Consider the following 16,765-nt stretch of genomic DNA (forward strand, 5'->3'; position numbering starts at 1 on the left):
GTATCATTAGTTTTATGGATGGTTTATTAAATAATACCCTACAGGAAAGGTAAATAATTTGCTAGTGTTTCTAAGAGTTTATTAGGCAATAACCTTCCAGCCCACTTCAGATCAAACTGAGGTGTATGTGGCAATGAGTTTACACCAGTGCACATGGTTTGCCAGCCAAATGGATCAGTTTGAATACCTGGTTTGACTGCCATATTACAAAAACTATGGTTAAAAAAGCTGAAAAATATGTAAAAATAAGGTGAGATTAGTAGTATGAACAACTGAAGCAAAACGTGGAGTAACAGCCTTTCAGTTTCATTCACAAAGAGCATGTTAGACATGTGTACATCAGATGTATGACTCAGTAACAGTTTCTGCAGCATTTTGAGACACATATGCCGATCCAACTGCTTCACACTGCATGCCAATGTGTTCTTCCGCAAAGACACACCACTCTGCCTCTTCAGCTGTATTGTCATTTACATTCACTCACTATCACAAGAGATAACAAACATCTGCCTTTCATATTTGTAATATTTAGATTAGTATGAATATAATATAGAAATATGCAACATTAAGGTTTTTGTATTTGTGGTTTTGAGCAAATTTGTATAGCTACATTTGTAGATGATGTACATGCACTGCAAAGATAGTGTATGCTTTCTCAGAGTGGAGCCTCATCACTTCTACTTGTCCAGGGAGCACAACATCTGTTTATAGTGACTGATGTAGCCTAATGAAGCACATTTCATTAAGATGTAGGGTATAAGCAACAACAAATTTGGGAAACATAAAAGAAACTTACTTCTTATCTTTTACTTGTAAACAATGTAACCACCCAGGGGCTTACACAAGCAAAGAAACAGTGGCACTGGCAGAAAATGTGTGTCTTTGCTTATTACATTTATAAAACACACTTTACTTTGGTAAATACAATCTGAGATGAACCTCACCACATGACACATTACGCTGTGTCATTAATTATTTAACAAATTTATTCCAAAATGCAGAAGCAGTGCATGAAAAACAAAATATATACTTATTGCCTCTATTGGAATTAGGATGGTAAGTAGCATCCATGTACTAGTAATCAAACACTCGATAAACTGATCATCAGAAAGTGTGAGTGCCTCTACCAAAGCAGATGTTATTGCAGTTTGCTGGTCTGGAGCATTCAGGGGCGTGTTAACACAATGCCAAGGAGGAAAGACATCAGCAATGATCTCAGAGGAGCAACTGCTGCTACCCAGTCTGGGAAGGGTTATAAGGCCATTTCCAAACAATTTAAGGCCATCATTCTACAATGAAAAATATTATTCACATGTAGAAATCATTCCAGGCAGTTGCGAATCTTCTCAGAAGTTGATGTCCCAGCAAATTCACCCCAAGGTCAAACTGTGAAATGCTCAGAGAAAAGGGCCTCAGTTAGCATGTAAAATGTTAAAGTTTTTGACAGCACAATCAGAAAAAGACTGAACAAGTGTGGTTTGTTTGGAAGGGCTACCAAGTGTCAAGCATGGTGGTGGAGGGGTGATTATTTGGGCTTCTTTTGCAGCCACAGGACCTGGGTACCTTGCAGTCATTGTGCTTGGCTGAAACTGGGTCATGTAACTGAACAATGATCCTCAAGTTACCGCAAGTTATTGCTATTAAGGGTTTCTATAAGCTACTGAATCATGAGGTCTACTTAACTTAACAATTCTATGGTTCTGCATTCTGTCTTAGTTTTGTTAAATAAATAATGACATGGAGTAATATGTCATATGTTGTTGTTCATCTGATGTTGTATTTACCTAATTTTAAGACCCAATTGTTTATTATATCCTGATATGTAAAACCTAAGAACTGACAGAGGGTGTATTATCCTTTAACATTAGTGTACATGCTAAACCTAGGAAAAACAGGGGCTCTAACTGAAAAAAATGTCAGCATTGTCACTGACAGTTATAGCACAGCATGACCATTTTTTTCATACATTTTTGTACATAGCAGAGGTATGACGTCCAAAATCACAACCCTGAAAAATGCAATGCAAAAACACCATAAACACGATTAAATAGAAATAACATCATAGACGAAAATACAGAGCAGAATACAACTCTGAAAAGTGAAGCCAGCGCACAAGTTTCTTAAACTTGCATTTTTTCTAATGGCCAGCAGGGGGCATCTTCTTCGTTTGCAAATCATATAGATATATATATACTGTATATGGTTTTCAGGGTTTTTATCATTAACTCGATTTCCCCAGGTTTTTTCCCGTGTGTTATGAATAAATATTCTTTTGTTTGGTACCGGTTCTGGTTTTATTTTGTTGTATTCATCTGCAGCACCTTAAAGGCCAGTCCGTAAAAATATTGTCGGACACAAACCGGTCCATGGCGCAAAAAAAGGTTGGGGACCGCTGATATAGACACCCAGGGGAAACAGTTCTCCTGTTCTTTTGATCTATTGTATTGTATTGTATTGTATCTTTATTTCAGACATATACAGAAAAAAACAATATATACACAAGTACACATACTTGCATTTACAAATACAAATATATATGTAAATACACACACGTATGTGCTCAGATAAAACAAAAAAAAGAAAATAAATAAAATAAAACAAAGTCTAAATGACATGAAATGACAAATCTATGATGCCAAAAAGACTAATCATTACTTTTACATCATACTGAGTACAAAAAAATGTTCAGTTTTATAAATTATGGTCCAAGTAGCATATGCTTTAGTATGGTCTTATTATAAATAGCAATTTACTACCATACGAGTGTGTGTTATCCCTCGGATTCTAAGTCACCTCCCCTCCTTACTCAAGACATCCAATTTTAAAAACACCACGAAGGCCTCAGACAAACTTCCTGGCATTAGGCTTCAACAGGGGACTTCGCGAATCAGTAGGTGATGTCATTGTGGCTATGTCCATTTTCTTATAAAGTCTATGAGTAGCAGTTGAAACAAAGTTGTTTCAACTGCTACAATTATTTTAGAACAATTTTTTTTCTTATGACTAAAATTCTTAATCTCAGTGAAAATAATGGGCAAAGGTGATTATTAAAAAAACATCATGTCTGCCAAGCTGACTGACTGACTGACTTTAATTTTTTATTCTATGCTCTGCAGCTGCTCGGTCCCGGAGTGAAAAAGGCCCATTGTCCATGACGCCCAAGGTGCCAAAATGTGTAACCACGGCAATTCTCTGGCTACCCACCAGAAAAAAAGGAAGTAGGCAGACAAGAAGAATGAAAGATAAGATATGCTGGTAGGAGAGCAGTGTAAGTGAAATGGAGGATATGTGTGTATGTGTGTCTATGTGTGTGTGTTATAACTAAGATGTGATATAGTGAGATAACATGAATCAAGTGGAGAAATGAATGGAGAGGCAGAAGGTGAGACAGTGAAATACGACACTGTCTCAACGACACTGAATGGCACAGAGAGAGAAGAAATGTAAGGCAAGGAAATTCATTTATCAGTAGAAGGAGTTCAGAAGCACATGATCCATAATCCTTCTAGAGAATATTAAAAGACTAACTTGCACTGGAATTCCTAACAGTTTTAAAGGTTCCCTTTTTAACAGCCTGAAAAACAGCATCTGAATGGACATCAAGAAGTAAATAATTGGAAACTGTTAGTATCTTTAAATCTTAAACTTTCCCTTTAAGACTGACTAGCAGATGTATCCACTCTAGGTTTAAGTGCTCAAATGTCTGGCAGGCTGGCTAGCACGGAGCAATAATCACCCACTTACACACATACACACTCACATTCACTCTAAGACCCTGCTGGGCCGAGGAAAGCTGAAGACGATGATGTCATGACATAAACAATAGCTCATTCAGCTTGGCGCTGGTGGTCAGGAAGCAAGACTGTGCCTAAAGTACTACATCTGTAGACTGGTAAGGAGAGGAGAAAAGAAGAGCAGAACTGACATCCAAAATCCTTCATTCATCCTGTAAGTCATACCAGAGTCTGAGCAAATCCCAGCAGTTAGCTGAGCAGATAATGTCAAAGGTCTGTGCATCTATTTGGCATTCCAGTATGTTTCTAACTGCAGGAACTGTGCAAGGGGGAAGAGCTGATGAACACGCCACAGGGACTGTGTGCACACCAGCGAGGGAGACCTATAGCCAAAGTTCAAGTTACATGTTTTCGCCATATGTTTTGCGTTACTGCTTCTCCCTTCAGTGGCTCTACGTTGTCTCCTTCAACCCATTTTACTACTATTAAGGTAATTAATTGTAAGAAAGTCATGTCAGCTGTTACCGTGTCCCCACAATCCCTCCAGGTCTGGCTTCATGTAACAATGTTACATGTAAAATTTCTGTGTATTTATGGAATTTAATGAAATCTGGTCAAATGAAATGTACTTGATTCGTATACATTCAGTTTATATCAAGCATATTTTCCTTAATGATTAATTATTTGGATAAATAAAGCTTTGATTTTATATATGTGTATTATGATAATAGCTAGAGGTCCATGAAGTACACGGAGTTCATGGTAATTTGGCAAACACATCTAAGCTCTGATAAAACCTGCAACTGAATCAACTTTACATCCACTCAAAGTGTCACAGTTTAAAGGCTAAAAATGTGCTTTTGTTCAGCATGGTATTTCGCTATAACCAAATTTGAACATCAATATCATAAAATATATCATAGTTTCAATACCAAAACTCCACCAAGTTAATGTCTGTGACATTAGAGAGGCAGAAATAAGCATTATTACCATGATCTGTTTCCTTCATAGTGAACCAATATATCAGGTTCCAACCCAACCTGTTACTGGTCAAAATGTCAAAAATGTAATCTTCATCAAGAACGAAACTAGTTCTCTTTGTCGAAAAGCCCAACGAGTTTGTTTTTTCCTGCTCACACAAGTGATTCATTATGCTGACAGGCTGCCATGGATCTTATCTAGTGTAACCCTCCCATAGAAAACCACCACACTCCTCCTAAAATTTGAGTTTCTGTTCAAAAGGTCTTCTGTCATGATGCATAAACCTCTCATTTGACAGTACTGAGGTTATCTCTCTCTATTGTATCCTTTAAGCAAAAGAGGTTGGAGAGAGCAAATAGTCGAGCCACAGTCTGCAGCTCTGGTGAATAAACTCTGTATACATTTACCAGAGGCTCCTCTCATTTCAAATGCAGCAGTCCTGCTTTAACAGTCCCACTGGTTTCATCAAAATGTTAAAGCTTCCTTGTATTGCAACTTTTTGTTTGTTCAGTTTAGCTTAATGCAACATTTGTGTGAATGCAACATTTTTGCTGGAGTGCACAAAACTGTGCAGTCATGAACACTGAAAGACTCAGTTCCTTTATTTTCCAAAAATATGAACATTTTAAGCTAAGTAACGCATGCCTACATTTGTTGCTTCCATCATGGTTATTGTTTAAAGAACTGTCTCAGTTTGCATATGTGGAAAGAGGCGGGCCACCTCTTTCCACCCCAACCAGCCCTCCCTGTCCACCTCTCTAAGGACCTACAGCTGGGCTTCACTTGTTCACGCCACCTACTGGTTAAGCCAAGGTCACATTAAGTTAAGTTAATTACACTTGAGTAAGACATCTGCATAAGGCTTCAACAACCACATAACCTGGAAGCTGTCATCAGTCATTTAAATATTCATTAAACTGTGTTTAACATTGAATGTGTAAAATGACCCACCCACCATGCAAAAACATCCCCATTTTATATAAATTCTTTAATGTATTACACCATATTTTCTCAGGATTGTCATATTTACTTTTTAAACCAAATTCATCCCTTTAGAATAATGTTATTTGGTCCACACATGGAACTAAAGTAAAACTTACCTGACAGAGTTAATCATGTCTCCCTGGCAATCTGTGTGATAGCCATTAGGAATGGCCCAGCGTCCAGGCTGGCTCAACACAAACTCTGATCTGCTCCCAGGTATGGTGGTCCTCAGCGGGCTTCCTCCTACTCCAGCCACTGCTCCAGCACTGTCCCCAGCCCCGAGTTCAGGCCCTGGGGCATCTGTTCCAATCTCAGCCCCTTCTTGCTCCTGAACTGTTGCCAACTCAAGCTCCAGAGGTTCAGGACCTTGTAACAGTGCCCTCTGTTGGATGAGCGGTGTCAGTGGCGCCTCAAAGCTAACACAGCTGTCTGTCTCATCTGTGAGTGACAGAACATCCAGAGAGTCCAGGCTGCTGTAGCAGGTCCCACCCCTGAGCAGGGCAGATTCCACGATGCGCTCAAATGTGGAGCTGAAACCATCTTTGTTGTCCACCCTACTTTTCTCCCTCTCCTCCTCCAACTCTCTCTCGTCTTCCTCCTCTTCATCCTGAATGTCGACCTGCTCGACAATCTGTTCAAAAGCTGAGCTGAAACTGTCCTGGTTTTCTCTGCCATCACCTTCTTTTTGGACCTCTTCCTCCTCCTCCTCCACTTCGGTGTCAGCCTGTTCTACAGTTGTCTCAAAATTAGAGCTGAAAGTGTCCAAGTGTGTTTGTATCGCCCCCTCATCTCCTCCCTCGTCCTCTTCACCTACTTCATCTTCATCGTCATTCCCAGTTATACCATTTGCCAATCTATATCAACAGGAAGAAAAGAAAACATCTGACCTACACGCATGAAAATGGATAAAAATATGCAAAAAAGATCAGTCATCTTGTTCATCTAAAAACACTGTGCTATTTACTACAATATGATACAAAAGCATCACTATTTCATCCCTTTTTTTAAAAGAAAAAGGTTAGATGTACTTTGCTTTCAGTATGTCTTTATCATTCTGCGTAGTTTTTGCTTGTTATATATGAATCTGCTAATTAGCAGGCACATTTTTCTACCACATGTTGAGCTTTTTACAGACTGCCCTCCACTAATGTCTTTCTGGGACAGTTGGGGAGCTGGGAAATGGTTGCTGTGTCCCTTAGCTCTTTAAATATTTTTCTTCCATTTTTTCAGCTCATTAAGTTGAGGCTTATTGACTATTTATTTTGTAAAATATGAGTAAAGCACATTAGGCTAATTATGTACAAAGGGAACCGCAGAGATAAAACAATTTAACATAAAAAATATTCAAATCACAAAGCACAAAAAACATTGACCAAAAGTGACACTCTTAGGTTATTATAAAAATATAAGGAAGCTGTGTTTGTCTTTTTAGCAATGCAAATTAACAGGCAACATGACACTTGCTTGCTCTGACAGGTAAAGTGGTACAAATAAAATTTTGTCCACTAACCGGCCAGCTTGTTGAGAATTAGTTGCCTCCTCTTCTGTGCATGGGTGAATTTCTTCATTTTCCTTCCCCTCCTCTTCCTCTTTCATCTCCTCCGCCTCATGTGTTGTCTCCTCCCCCGTTAAGCTTTCCTCCATATTTATACATCCTCCCCCCTTCGTCCCTTCCCTCTCCCCCTCCGCCTCTCCTTCTGTCAGCTGATGCTCATCCCCGGCCCCATCTTCACACTCCTCTTTCAACTCCCCTTCTCTTCTATCACCTTCCACTTCCACCATCCCTTCTACTTCTCTCTGTGTTTCCCCCTCCTCACTTTCCCTGACGTCTTCTTCTTGTTTTCCTTCATCTGTCTCATCATTTGCACCAGCATCCACCTTGTCCTCATCTGTCTTGTCATGTGTCTCTTTGGGTGGGTCAGTAGTGGTGCTTGTACTGGGCTCTACTGGGTTCTCTGGTGGGGTGGGAGAGGGCAGAGCCTGCCCCTCCTGGGTCATGGTGCCCTTCCCTGCAGGGGATGGGTGACTCTCCACTTAGACAAAAGATGCAGATTAAACCTTAAATTTGGATGTATCCTCTGCAGAGAAAAGAAGAAAAGAAAGATACACCACCATGAACCAGAGCAGTCATTTGATTATTTCTCTTATGACCTCTGCGCTTTCCTCTGCAAGTCACAGAGGTCACTCTTAACAAAGCAGCAGCTGTGCATACGTGTGTTTTTAGGTGTGCAAGCCAGTGTTGGAGAGAGATATACAGTATATGTTGGAACATTATGTCCTCTGCAGCAGATGATCCCAAAACAGCTCTGAAAGGAGGGCGACGAACAGCAGAGGAACACAGGCAGGCACAGAGATTCTCGGCAGATTCCTTATAATAGTAGCTCCTCTTGATCTCCATGGAGATGCCTGCCTTCAATGCACTTAACCCTGTGAGGTCCAAGTCATCAACGGCAACAATCCCAATCACATCCTCTAGGCCCTAATCCTAATCTTATGTTAGGGTCAGGGGTTGATTGATTGATTTTCTTTTGTCCACTGATTATCAAGACTTGGGAAAACAATTTTTACTTAAAAAAAACAAAACAATCACATGTTCTGACAGCATAGTGTTAGGTTCATCACTGATGATGGCTTACACACAGTTAATGCATCATAGAACTCTGTAAACGTATTGTAAAGGTCTGCTGCTGATCTGTTAGCCCTCTGTTTATATTCACCTTTCAGGAGTTTATGGGCAAATGCTAATGAGCAGCTCTCAGAAACAGTTCCTGTTGTAAAATGTTGAATAATGCAGCTGTTGATGTATTTTTCTTATATAAATTATATGGAGAGAGACTTAGTGAGAATAAAAAAAATATACATTTATCTTTTTTGAGATCCGATGAAATGATGGCGTGAAATGGTGACTAAGAGAAATATGAATAATTAATGAATAATTAATCGTTTCTTAGTCACTGTTAAGCAAAGCTTATTTGGTTCCAGCTTCTCATATTGATTGTCTTTCTCTCATTTAAAGTTAGTTTGTTTAGGCTTTGGATTTTTAGTTTCACATAAAGTCGAGCAACTTTAAAGCTCAGTCTTTAAGATTCAAAGACTGAAACATGAACGTCTATGACATGAAAGCTGGATAAGCTTCATCAGTTGAGGGAGTTTGTGTCATACTGAACAGCTCCAGAACAGCTATTTATTGGGCCAAATGCTGTTTCCAAGATCAAGAATATTTGATTATGTTTTTATTGCTATGTTGTTCTATGTGTCAGTATCATAAAAAGGGCTGCCAGGAAGCAGCCCTGCCAGTCTGCTCATGCTCTACTGGTTCTCTGCTTTGCTGAATCATCCACAGCTTGGGAATTGCAGCACAACTGCAGTAAAATATTTAGTGGAATTCATAGCTTCCTCTGATAGCATGCAGATGTAGGTAAGGGTCCTGTTAGGCCAAAATGAACATCCATATCTGGATTCTGGTTTCTCAGGGGAAAAATTGTCTGCCAAACTGTGCAGAAAAAAACTGAACCATTTTAGAGAGGACAAATTTATGGCAGGCTAGATAGTGAGCCAAATTTGTATCTACAAGTATGATGTTGGAAGTGCTTTGGCTTACCCCTGAGCATGAGGATACCACAGGCCCAGAAACTGTTTCATCAGAGTTGCAAAAGGATGATGAATTTATGGAGAGTTCTCCCCTTACTAAAGTTGAACTTCTTTGAGTTTTATTTATGTTGTCACACAAATGCAAGCTGGAGCTCTCACTCTGGGAGTGTTATTGTAGACACATTTAAAAGACACAAATAAGAGTGCATCTTGCTTGTCGCATTTCATTCTGAAAAAGCGAAGACAGTCTTGTGTCGCAGCAAGAAATGCAGGTAAACTTTTAAAAACGGAACAAAACACAACACAGGCACAACCAGGCACTGTGTCTCTGCTACTGTAGCCTCCTCTAATCCTCATCCTCTCTCTGACTGCTGCTGCGATGATCTCAAAGGACCGACAGATTTCTGAACAAAGTCTTTCTGAGTACACCATCGGTGACTGGCCGACTCATTTTCTTTTGTTTTTTTGTCTTTTACTAGAAGGATTATGGGAGTGGTTTGCATTATTCATAAGTCACCAGATTGTTTCAGAGTTCCATCCATGAAAACATCATAGTTTTCACAAACAAGACATTTAAAACTCCATTATAGCACACTATGAAAAGTGTATCTCACAAACTAGTAATGAATCTGAAAGCTTCTTAGGCCTCAAAACATTTTTGGATGAGAATTTGCTGACCAATCTCTACTATAATGAGCTTGAATATTCCCAAACTGGGGTGCTCACATTTCCAGCGGGGCTTTATGGATTCCATATTCATGTATGAGTATGAGGCATATGAACAATTTGCATGTATTTATGCTACTCCACAAAGTGGAATTTGCACATATTATTAAGCAGTGAAATGCACACACGCACACACATAGACGCACAAATAAAGCAGTGAAACATTTCCATAAATGGAAGCAGTGAGCGGTTATGAAACCAGACACGAGAAGTGGGAATTCTCCGTCTCTCCCTCTCTGCATGTCTCCGGTGTTCTGTTTTTCTCCCACTCTGTCTTCCTCATCTGTTCACCATTATGCTTATTGCTATCTCACAGTCTAACTCTGCACTCTCTACCACTCATTTTGCAGTAATTGAGGTAAATGGGTCTTATCCAAAGGAGGGGGTGGAGGGAAGAAGGATAGTGGAAGTGAGCAGCACTATGAATCCGGCTGCTGAGGAGAGACAGAGCAGATGTGCTCAGACACCCCACATGGACAGATGAAGAAAACACAGCCAATAAGAGAGAGACAGTGTGTGTGTGTGTGTGTGTGTGTGTGTGTGTGTGTGTGTGTGTGTGTGTGTGTGTGTGTGTGTGTGTGTGTGTGTGTGTGCGTGTGTGTGTGTGTGTGTGTGTTTGGGGGAGCGGTTATCAGATGGGGTATGTGTGTGTCTGTGTGTCTCTGAGTCTTTGTGTCTCAACATATACAATGGCTATCAGGATGGATGCATGCATTCCACTTTTGTCAGCAGAACACTGGGGCTCTTAACCGTTATCAATTTCCTTTAATTGTGATCAGACAACCTGCCAATCATGTGACCAACGTCTAACATCTAAAAGCATGCCATCGCCTAGACTTATAACTCACCAATCCGGTGAGAATGATGGATAAAAGACCAAGTTGCCATTAAATAGCTTTTCTTCCCTCTTGTGCCTTTTATATCTCTCTATCTGTCTACATGTGCTTCTGTGACACACACACACACACACTGCAAAGACTGCACATAGACATACACCGTGGTGTGATTTATTGATCCCTGAGACACAGAGCTGCAGTCCAATGGGAGTCTCTGGTGATAAGCATGACTGGTCTCTATAAGCAGCAGAGAAGCAACTACTGAGATAATAAGAGTGAAAAGGAAAGTGCTGAGAAGATCTTACAGGAACACAAAGCTCACAGTGGTGCTGAAGATGCCGCTGCTTTAGATCCTTGGGTTCAATATTTATTTAACTTAAATTGTACACGTGCTAAATTTTAATTGAAAAGGGAAGCCTTTGTGACTGAAAACATGGCATAATTCTGACACACCCAAGATCACATCAAACACAGACACTGACACATCGACTTATGTTTTTAAAACAAACTCCCATTCATTTAATATCTGAACAAATTACGAACAATATTAGTATAATCAATTCAGTTTTAAGAGCTATACACAGTAGTTTTTTTATCTGGTTATATCGTAACTGGTTGTTCAAAACTGGCTACAAGAGTGACTGCAAGTGTGAATGGTTATCTGTCTCTCTGTTGTGTTAGCTCAGTGATAGACTAGTCCACTCGATTGGCTGTTATTTGTGCCTTTTTTGTGCTATTCTTCTAATTTAGTGGTCGCCCAAGGGTTCCCTTCTTTGTTGTTGTGTTGAGCAAGATCAGAGAGTTGTACAAAGATACTGACAGACTGCTCTGATGGAGATTCTCATGATGTATGAATGTAGCACCATGGGAACCTGCCAGTGTACGAATAAGCGCTGTTATAATGTCAATAAAAAGCAACCATGTGTAGCAACAACAGGCAAAATAACCGATGTAAAGTCAAGGGTCATAAATTAAAGTCTTCTCATCTTTGAAGCGAGGAACTAAAGCAATACTGGTGAATGACATATGAGATACATTACCATATAAATACATTACCTACACAAAGGGGGCTTGGAATATCCTCTTGCAAACTGATCAATAATTGAAAAGCGATTTGGAACAAGTAAATCATTTTATGTGTGGGTGGGACTTAAGTCTTCTTTACTGTCTCACTAATTTTATATTTACTAATTTGATAGATTTTGTTAGGTGTCCCTAACTTTACTCATTTTGTCCTACTGGTTATTTAAAGGCTATAGCAAAAAGAATACAAAATTTGAGAGTCTGGTGAGTCTGTGCTGCACACACTTTGGCAGACAAATTAGCAAACACTGCTTCCTGTACTCACAGTGGTCGGCTGGCTAATGTTAACATATAACTCAACCCCAGTGAGAAGACAGTCTGAAATATTTGCATGAATTCCCATTTGGACATTTTGAATGATTGCAACAATAGATGTGCCGTCCCTTTCAAACTCATAGCTTCCATTTTATCAGACTTAACAGTCCTTGTCCACAATCAAAGACATTATACAGTTATATTAACAGGCTAACCTGACCTTTAAGTATAAAATTGGTTTCTCTTACTCTGTAAATACATAAAAACAGGATACTTTTGTGCCTATGAGCACAGGACTCCTCAAGTGGTGTTGCACTCTGGCCAGATTTCATTGGCAGTCACTGAATGTAATGTGATGCAGTGGAAAGGATTACCCAAGATTCTCTGGGAGTTTAACAAATGAACGAGCGACACAATAGGAAAGAAAATCAGGATACTGGTTTTCAATATGATATAAGTATTGTACTAGCCTTAACTGTTTTCTGCTCTATGAAGACTTAATCATCTTAATCCATTAATCTCTGTCTAGCTATCTCTCTATCTAGTAAATCTTTTTGGAAGCACTCCCCTGCCCGTAGATACCTCTGTTGGGCATCATTGCACCACCTTTCACTGAATTTAGATGCTGGAGCAGGCCATCAATTGATACTTTCAACTTGCCTGACCTCATTACGTTTGCAGTGCTGCCCCCGTTCATTTAATATAGAAGCATTTGTATGCAGCTCTTTTGTTTGTGCTGCGTGCCACCGTGAGCATTTCTTACTAAAAGGCAGCACCCCAATACTGTCAAGTGGTGTGAAGAATGCAATGCTGGTGTTTCACCACAGTAGTTGACATCAAGTTGATCACCCTATTTTTTCTAAAATGTAAATTATACTATCAAAATAAATAAGCTGTTGCTATACATGTAAAAGGAACAGTACAGCCATTTTATTTTAGCTTTCAATAGAAAATCTACCGCAGAGCAGCATTAAGACCACCGGGACAGCCTTCTAAATACTTTCTACAAGCTAATTAGTAATTAAAATTAATTCATGAAGCTGCCAGCTGAACATTGACAGATGATATTAGATCTGCATACTAAGAACAGAGAAGGCAAACCTCCCCTGTTCTTCCCTTCTCCTCTCTTACACTATCAGTAAGACATGCTCAGAAAGACTAGTCCTATACTATAAATGACCTACTGACCCTGTTCATAACACGTAGGCTGGGTGCAGCACTGGCCCTGCAGCCTATCCTCATACATGCACACACAGCAGAGTCACCTTTCAAAAATGCTGTTGTGCTACAAGAACAGATGCAGAGAGGAAGAAAATAATGTCATCATTTCCTCCTTATAAGCTGAGGATGTGAAAGCAGTCAGGAAAATGTGGACTTGGAAGTGGTCCAGGGCTATTTTCTTAGCATTCATGCCTGTGCTGCAAGTCACACCAGCATTATCACAGCGCCTAAAACTTGCTAGACCAGCCCAGTGGAGCGTAACAGTCAGCCAGCTCCCTGAAATCACCCCAATATGTCACTTCTGTGCAGTCAAGGTCAACTGTCCGCTCACATTTTGTCACTCTAACTGCTTACATCTAAATACATGCTTACAATAATGTGGTGATTTATCTTGTTTTGGGCCTATTCCCCTGGGTGCTTTCACCTTCTAATACAAATTCACTCATTATTATGCACGGCAAGCATAACAGACCTTTGTGACATGTGAGTGATTTTGAAAAGTGTAGATTTAGAAACATTTGTAATACAGCTCACATACTATGGAGTAATTTCCTTAAATCCGTTGTGTAATATTTCTGAATTTAGGCTGTTATATTCAGTACTTAAACATACTTAACAGAAGGTATATAATATAGTTTATAGAATAATGGTGATAACAAATTTTCAAGGATTGAAAAAAATATATATCCACAGATTTTAGGGGTTGTATTACTGATTTGCCTAAGCTCCCCATTTTACATTGTAATTATGTATTATTTTGGGACAATAAATTTGAATTAATTATCCTTGAATTTTTCAATATGAATAATTACATTAAAGCTTTGAATTTAGAATAGCTCATTTGAATGGCACAACCCTATATATACTTTGTAACCACTATGTAAGAAGAGGTTAGGCTACTCAGTAATACAGTCCCTAAAAGTAGTGAGTAATTACAGTGAAAGATGTGTAAATACTGTTTGTCTTTTCCTCTAAAATACCATGGTGTTACTCACTACTTCAAATTGCTTACAGTATAATTTGTTTCTTATGTCCTTTAAGAACTCAAATTGTTACCCTTATTCCACCGTACCTAGCGATAATTCTGAGTATTTGCATTGTAGATGTTGAGATATTACACCGTAAGTCACAGGCTGTGCTATAAAGTGCTACCATAGGTTGCCGTCATTTTGGAATTTCAGTGTGTTTTGTATATGTTTAATATCTCAAACCCTATATTTACACAACATTAGTCTGAATGCGTAAAATGTTTTGTGTTTTTTCCACATCTGCTAATAAAGTCATTAGTGGGATGATTTAAAAAGAAGAAAAAGACAACAAGAGGTGACAGTTTGGTGTGGAGCTGCTGTGCTAGTGTGTCTGGATGTCTGACACCTTGAGTATGAAATTAAAACACTGGAGAGCGAGCAACACGTTTGCATGGGAAGAGCCCACAGTTGTATCGGGGAAATGAATTACAATAGATCTAGACTAGACATGCAAATGGCTATAATTAAGATAATAGCGACTTTGCTTTTGGGGATAAAAAATAAGCGGCTATCAAACACCTGTTAAAAAAGAAGCCTCCCACATCCTGAAAAAGCAAAGACACAGCAGTGTCTTTGCAGAGTCTGTAATATTCCTGTATTTGGACATTATGGAAAGAATTTAGAGTATGTATGATGTTATTCAAGGTACATGTCTCATGGTTACATCTCACCTTTGCCCTTATATGTATAGGATACACTTGATTTGAGAGCTTTGGCCCAGTGTTATTTTTTCTAGCGAGTCCCCCCCCAATGCACTTAAAAAGACATAAACAAACACCAGACAGACGAGGCTTATTGTTTCTACCAGTGTGTGTGTGCGTGTGTGTGCGCGAAGGAGAGAGAGAGAGCGAGAGACCACAGCGCGAGACAACCATGTTCTCCCAGCCTCCTCGAGCCAGTAACCATGACAACAGGATGGCTGGGAGACACGGTTCAAGCTCAATTGAGGCCGGTGTCTTTCTTTTCCTCCAAAATAGTGCCTTGGTCGCGTTTCAAGACCGACTTGTCCTCCTAAAAAAGCAGAGAAAAGGCTTTTCTCTGCCTCCTCTCGGGGGACACAAACACACAGACACGCACACACCTCCGTAAAATCCCACGGCCCGCACGGTGCATATCTCACAGCCTACATTAGCTCCTCAAACACGGCTTGCCGGCGCGAGGAGGCTTGCAGCCCCGCGTGAGCATTTTTGCTCCCACATTAGCAAGAAAAACAGGAAAGCTAAAGACAGCCTCTGTGAGAAATGCCTCTCTCGCTAATAAACTACTAAACGGTCACCCAGCATGGGCTTCGCTAGACCCGGCGGTTAAACAGCGCTAACACAGTCGCACTAGGTTAATATCTTCACACTTTGACCGTTTGTCTTAAAAATAAACGTGTCGTATCTTCACTCACCGGTGAAATGCGTCCAGTCGGATGCTGAAATATGCTGGGAGTTGCGCGGCGGCACTGGTCCTCTCTCCCCCTCTCTTCCCCTACATCCACACGCCACACACTGACAGACGGGCTCTTTTTTCTCTCCCTTCCTCAGCTGCCCCCCTTCTCGCTCGCGCGCCCGACGTTGACGTCCAACCGAAGCAGCTCGTGGTGTCGTCTCGCGCCTCTGCTCAGGCTGCTAGGGGAGGTCCGGATTATTTCTGATGAATGGACGGATGAACGGAGGCGTCCTGCCCGTCTCCTCCTCACTGTGGAGCTTATGCGTGCTTTGAGTGGCAGCTGAGAAACTCTAAACCCGCTCCTCGGACCGTTCGGGAGTACCATCACTCTCCCGTGGCTAGAGCGCGGTGTGAACGAGACGTGTCTCGATGGCCTGTTGATATCAAACACTGCAGCCCGCAGTGAAGATTAGCGCTGACAGTTGTGTTGACATACGTGCTTCTCTTTGACCACTGATGATAACCTGGAGACCTGGAGCTTAGTTGTAGCTGGACCGGTGGTATTAGAGCTATAGAGTGCTCAAAGGTGGTGAAACCTTTCCCACACTAAGGTCCTGGGATCTTGGATGGCGTTACTCCCCCCCCTCTCCACCAGATATTAGAATTAAGAATTAATGGTGTGAATACAAAAGTTTGGGAACTGACCAGAAAAAGAGAGCATGTAGATGATTTACAGACATTCAGATGGTGTTGTCCAAGGTCTAAAGTCCTGCAGCTGTCATATCTGGGATGCTGCATTGGTCATGCTGAAGTTTGGTTTCAACAGGAATTCAGCAGGATGCCTGAAAAGGGAAAACATGACCTATGAAACAGTCAATAGCCCGCTTGACCCACAGTGAACCATGTTACATGAAACAGCTCAGTGTAATCATGCCAGAACATACTGTAACCT

The 16,765-nt window shown here is 40.4% G+C and overlaps 1 protein-coding gene across 2 annotated transcripts in view; it reads right to left on the reverse strand.

Annotated features, from left to right (window-relative positions):
* The window catches only part of psd2 (pleckstrin and Sec7 domain containing 2), a 37,530-nt gene extending 21,240 nt beyond the window's left edge, over window positions 1-16,290 (reverse strand). The window contains exons 1-3 of one of the 2 annotated variants that reach the window (XM_085288443.1): window positions 15,833-16,290; window positions 7,210-7,777; window positions 5,816-6,553 (exon numbers count right to left, since the gene is read on the reverse strand). In XM_085288443.1, the coding sequence (XP_085144569.1) occupies window positions 5,816-6,553; window positions 7,210-7,697 (1,226 nt within the window). In that variant the 5' untranslated portion in view covers window positions 7,698-7,777; window positions 15,833-16,290. The remainder of the gene's footprint in view (window positions 1-5,815; window positions 6,554-7,209; window positions 7,778-15,832) is intronic. The other variant, XM_085288451.1, reaches the window with a different exon arrangement.
* Window positions 16,291-16,765: the final 475 nt, after the last annotated feature.

Source organism: Mchenga conophoros, linkage group LG2 (assembly GCF_057382185.1).
Source record: "Mchenga conophoros isolate Kocher_MC1m ecotype Shallow Benthic linkage group LG2, M_conophoros_male_GT1.1, whole genome shotgun sequence".
Lineage (NCBI taxonomy): Eukaryota > Metazoa > Chordata > Actinopteri > Cichliformes > Cichlidae > Mchenga > Mchenga conophoros.